Below are 5,578 nucleotides of genomic sequence, written 5' to 3'. Positions count from 1 at the left end.
GTGTGTATGTGAGCCATGTGTGTGCTATGTGAGCATGTGACAGTGCGACTGAGCATGTGTGTGTGTGGATGAGTGTGACTGGGGATGAATGTGTGTGAGCCATGTGTGTGCTGTGTGAGCGTGTGACAGTGTGACAGCATGTGTGTGTGTGGATGAGTGTGACTGGGGATGACTGTGTGTGAGCCATGTGTGTGCGGTGTGAGCATGTGACATTGTGCCTGAGCATGTGTGCGTCTGGATGAGTGTGACCGTGGGGATGACTGTGTGTGGGGGAATGACTGCATGAGCACGCAGGTGTGTGGATGAGCGTGTGAGTGAGTTGTGTGAGTGTGGCTGAGTGTGAGCACACATGAGGAGCCTGTGGGTGTGCGAGGGAGGTGGGGAGGCCACAGGGAGGGAAAGCCTGGAGGCTGCAGCTGATCCAGGGCCAGGCCATGGAGGCACATGAGGGTTTCCAGGGGCTGGACCCCGAGAAGCTGAGAGCCAGCACTGGAGAAGGTCCCCAAGAGGAAAGGGGCGTCCTTGGGCTTTGGTGCCTCCAGGGTCTCAGGGTGCCCCTGAGGGCCGACCGTAGTCCCCACCAAGGCAGAGGTTGCTCTGGGCTTGGCTCTCCTGGACAGACACTGTTTCCTTGGTGAACCCCACTTCTGGGTCCCCCTGGCCCTGAAAGGCTCCAGCTGCCCGGGAAATACCTCCTGATGGCTGGGATGTTGCTCCACACTCGGACAGCACTCTGCAGGACTCCGCCGCGGACATCCGGGATGGTGGCCTGCTCCATCTGGGGGTGGGAAGGGTGGCCGTGGGTCAGGGGACCTGGAAGGTGAGCGCTGCCCTCCCCCCCACAGGACCACTGGCCTCAGCTGCTAATGGCCCTGTGCGGTAGACCGACTTTCTAGCCTGACTGGGTGCTCCATGTCCCTGCCTTTTTCTTACACATCACCTTTGGAGAAAACAGCTGATGAATCGTTTTAAACCAACAAAACAGATTCTGTGGCAATAAGATACCAAATTACAGACAGGACCTCAGGCACGCCAGGCAAGGGTGGAGCCGCGTGCCCCACACCTAGAGGATGGACTCTGCCCTCACCACCGCTACAGCGGCTGCTTTTCCTCCAGCGGCTACACACGCACTGGCCCCCCGATGAGCAAGATTCAAACGCCTGCAGCTCATCCACCCGCAGACCCCGTTCCACTGCCGTGACCACAGCTCCGACTGGGCGGGAGACTGACTTCAGGAGTCTCCCCCTGATAAGGGACCCCCACCGTGGACCGGCTCTGGCCGGTTTAGAGGCTGCGCACTTGAGCGCCTTCGTGTCCCGAGAAGACCTCTGACGTTTAGGGCCTCACTGCGACACGTTCACATGTGAAGGCTCCACCCCAGCACAAACACGGGCCACATGTTACACACGTTTGTTTAGTATGCGTGCAGCATGGGCCCTTTATGAATATTCACCACTCCTCCATAACCCGCTCAGCACGGAGCCCCTGCCCTGGCCACCCCTGCCCTTCCAAGTGCCTCCTCCTGGCTCTGGTCCTGGCAGCGGCTCTGGTCTTGGCAGAGACCATGCTTCCCAGCCTGGGGAACAAGGCCTTGCAAGCTGTCCCCCCGTTAGAGAAACAGCCTCAGGCCAGGTGCGGTGGCTCAAGCCTGTAATCCCAGCACTTTGGGAGGCCGAGGCGGGTGGATCACGAGGTCAAGAGATCGAGACCATCCTGGTCAACATGGTGAAACCCCGTCTCTACTAAAAATACAAAAAATTAGCTGGGCATGGTGGCACGTGCCTGTAGTCCCAGCTGCTTGGGAGGCTGAGGCAGGAGAATTGCCTGAACCCAGGAGGCCGAGGTTGCGGTGAGCTGAGATCGCGCCATTGCACTCCAGCCTGGGTAACAAGAGTGAAACTCTGTCTCAAAAAAAAAAAAAAGAGAAACAGCCTCCTGTTTTGAAAGCACAGATCTTGTGATTCTCAGTTCGTGGAGTTTGGGAAACAGAGACGGATAGCACCGGAGTCAGAACAGACCCCGCTTCCCCGGACCCAGCCTCTCCATGAGATTCCCAGCACCAAAAGACCCTGGACCCCTCCTGTACCCTTGACCCTGTCTGGACTCTCAACCTCACCCGTAACCTCAACCCCACCCAGACCCCAGCAAATCTCCAGCGCACAGGTGCTGCCCGCTCGTGGGCGGAGCCCTTGCTGGTTGCGGCCCCTCCGTGGAACCGAGAGCATGAGGAACGTCCCCCTCCTGAGCCTCGCACCTGTCTCCTGTGGCCTGTCTCCTGTGGCCGAGGTGTGGTGGTCCCTCCCCCACCCTGGAAGTATCTGGAACACCCAGCCTGTCCGTCCCAGAAGGATCCATCACTGAGCCCGAAAGTGGTTCCTCTGATAATTGGGATGCAGACGCATGAAGAAAGGCTGTTTATGTGAGTGTGTGGTGTGACCTTGCGTGCGTGTGGTGTGCCTGTGTGAGGCAAGTGTGTGCACCAGTGAGTGTGCGTGGTGTGACGTGCACGTGTGTGTGCAGACTGCGGGGGCAGGGCGGAGGCCGAGTTCTGCGAGCACGGGAGAGGTGTGAGGTGGGACCACCCTCCAAGGCCATCCTGGAAGGAATGTGGTGTCCCAGGCACCACAGCCCCTGCCTGGGCCGCACGGCAGCTCTCCTGAGTCCTTTTCCCACCTGGAAAGCGGGGGCCGCAGGGGGCCTGGCTCGGAGCCTGGCATGTAGGCTGAGCTCCACCCCAACAGCCCCTCCCTCACGTGGGCATGGGCCAGAGGGCGGGCCGCCCAGCCCCGCACCCACCTCCAGGAAGCGACACACGAGGTCTTGGTCCTCTTTGTTTAGCATCAGATGATCCACGAACATCCAGAAGAAGGGCCGGAGGCTGCCCGAGGGCCGTGCGTACTGCAGGAGCCGGTGGAACTGGAACAGGTACCAGGCTGCAGGGACAGGGTTGAGGGGTCTGGGGATGTTCAGGTGCATCTGGGCGGGGGCCTAAGGAGCCTGAGGCACGAGAGCAGGGCTGGGGGAATCTGGGGGATGTGCCGGCCTGGGTCTGAGGGGCCCCCTGCCCCTGCGGCAGCTCCGCCCCTCCAGCAGCAATAGAGGCCTGAGGGCGTGGGACTCGCTGTACCAGAGGCACAAGGACCCCCCCTCCCCGGCAGGCTGGGCATTGGGAAAAGACAGGCAACCCAAGTGAGCCAGGAGCTGACAGCAGAGTGCCTGCCCGGTGCAAATACCGCCTTCTGGAGGAAGCTCCAAAGGACACGTGGGCTGCACGGGGCCAGCGGGGAGCCTGTGGTGACGGGGTTGCTCACTCTCCTGCTCATGATGAGGGTGTATGGGGGTGTACAGCTAGGTCAGAACTCATGCAGTTGTGCAACTGAATGTGTGCAACTTACTGTCAGTGATGCCTCAATAAAGCTGTTTTTTTTTTTTTTGGAGACGGAGTTTCACTCTTGTTACCCAGGCTGGAGTGCAATGGCGTGATCTCGGCTCACCGCAACCTCTGCCTCCTGGGTTCAGGCAATTCTCCTGCCTTAGCCTCCTGAGTAGCTGGGATTACAGGCACGCGCCACCATGCCCAGCTAATTTTTTTGTAGTTTTAGTAGAGACGGGGTTTCACCATGTTGACCAGGATGGTCTCGATCTCTTGACCTCGNTTTTAGTAGAGACGGGGTTTCACCATGTTGACCAGGATGGTCTCGATCTCTTGACCTCGTGATCCACCCGCCTCGGCCTCCCAAAGTGCTGGGATTACAAGCGTGAGCCACCGCGCCCGGCTAACAAAGCTGTTTTTTAAAAAATGCAGACACTTCGCAGTTTCTGCCCTGGCATGCGGTGGGGACGGGGGGGGAGAGGAGAGGAAACAGGGTTGGGGGCAGGCTGCTCGGGGAGCTGGAGCTGACCACAGGCCATTTGTGAAGCATCATCACTCACCGGGAGGATGGTCACAGGCGTGGCCGGGGGCAGGTGTGGCACCATACAGGAGGTCGAACGGGCCCCACTCTTCCACCTGCAGGAGAGAGGGTGTGGGCACTGAGGCAGCAGGTGTCCCAGAGCGGACCCCGCTCAGCTGGCAGGACCTGCAGGCTGGGGCAAGCCACAGAGTGGAGCCCACGAGGGCAGAGCCACCCGCAGCCGCCCCCAGCCTCAGGGGCTGCCTCCCTGGAGCCCAGAGAAGACTGTGCTGTGAGTTTGGGGACTGAATTCTGCGCAGATTCTTTTCTAAGGAGCGTGGGGGAATCACGCCTCACAAACCACAAAAGCTTGTTAAATGGGTGGTTTTGACACGGTATACGGTGACTCTGTCATGGCATCACCCGACAAACAGCAGACCTCCTTAACTCAAGCATTCCTTTCTACTGACTCCAAGTTTTTAGGCAAAGCTTAACTCTTTCAACCAACTGCCAACTGAAGATCACTAAACCCACCTATAACCCATAAGCCCTGCTCCAAGATATCCTGCCTTTTGGGGCTAAACCAATGTGCACCTTCTATGTATTGATTATTTATTGATTTTTTTGACATGTACCTTCTATGTATTATTTATTAATTTTTTTGAGATGGGGTCTCACTTTGTCACCCAGGCTGTGGTGCAATGGCGAGATCTCGGCTCACTGCAACCTCCACCTCCTGTGTTCAAGTAATCCTCCTGCCTCAGCCTCTGGAGTAGCTGGGACCGCAAGTGAGCACCGCCACACCGGCCAATGTTTTTGTATTTTTGGTAGAGATGAGGTTTCACTATGTTGCCCAGGCTGGTCTTGAATGCCTGAGCTCAAAGTACTGGGATCACAGGCGTGAGACGCCGTGCCAGACCTGTGTATGGATTTCTGATTCTATCTGTGATTCCCTTCTCTCTGAAATGTATAAAAACAAATTGTAACTGACTGCCTCAGGTGCACTTCTTCGGGACCTCTCGACTGTTTCCCGGACCATGGCTCAGAATAAACTTGTTTAAGTACTTTGGCAGAATTTGGTTTTTCTGTCTGTCATCACTTTGCCCTTGGAGAACCAGTCCTGGGAGCCCCAACACTGCAGACCACCTGAGGAGGCAAGTGACTCTGTCCTGTGTGAACACAGCAGGCAGTGCCCGCTCTCAGGGGGACAGCCTTCCCTGCTGCACAGAAAGAGCTCCTGCAGAGCACCCGTGACCAGGCTGCTCCATGGCTGAGCTGGAAGACAGATCACAGCCATCCCATAGTCCTGCCCGAATACAGACAAGACAAGGGTGCCCTTCAACCACGAAAGTGACCAAGGTGGGGGGCTGTGGGCAACGCTGGCTTCATAAACAGTGACGGCCCTCACCCTGCCTTTCTTCTTCAGAAAACATCAATGGCTGGGTGTGGTGGCTCATGCCTGTAATCCCAGCACTTTGGGAGGCCAAGGCAGGTGGATCACCTGAGGTCAGGAGTTCAAGACCAGCCTGGCCAATATAGTGAAACCCTGTCTCTCCTAAAAATACAAAAAATTAGGCCGGGCGCGGTGGCTCAAGCCTGTAATCCCAGCACTTTGGGAGGCCGAGGCGGGTGGATCACGAGGTCAAGAGATCGAGACCGTCCTGGTCAACATGGTGAAACCCCGT

At 57.6% G+C, this 5,578-nt stretch overlaps 1 protein-coding gene across 1 annotated transcript in view; it reads right to left on the bottom strand.

Moving 5' to 3' along the window:
- DNMT3L (DNA methyltransferase 3 like) overlaps window positions 1-5,578 on the bottom strand; it is a 19,570-nt gene that overhangs the window by 2,548 nt on the left and 11,444 nt on the right. Inside the window, exons 9-11 of the mRNA XM_017538653.2 lie at window positions 3,934-4,009; window positions 2,797-2,933; window positions 693-778 (exon numbers count right to left, since the gene is read on the bottom strand). Coding sequence (XP_017394142.1) covers window positions 693-778; window positions 2,797-2,933; window positions 3,934-4,009 — 299 coding nt within the window. The remainder of the gene's footprint in view (window positions 1-692; window positions 779-2,796; window positions 2,934-3,933; window positions 4,010-5,578) is intronic.

The sequence above is a fragment of the Cebus imitator genome, unplaced genomic scaffold (genome assembly GCF_001604975.1).
Source record: "Cebus imitator isolate Cc_AM_T3 unplaced genomic scaffold, Cebus_imitator-1.0 Scaffold112, whole genome shotgun sequence".
Taxonomy (NCBI): domain Eukaryota; kingdom Metazoa; phylum Chordata; class Mammalia; order Primates; family Cebidae; genus Cebus; species Cebus imitator.
The sequence above is the reverse complement of the archived record's forward strand: the minus strand, read 5'-3'. Positions and strand labels throughout refer to the sequence as shown.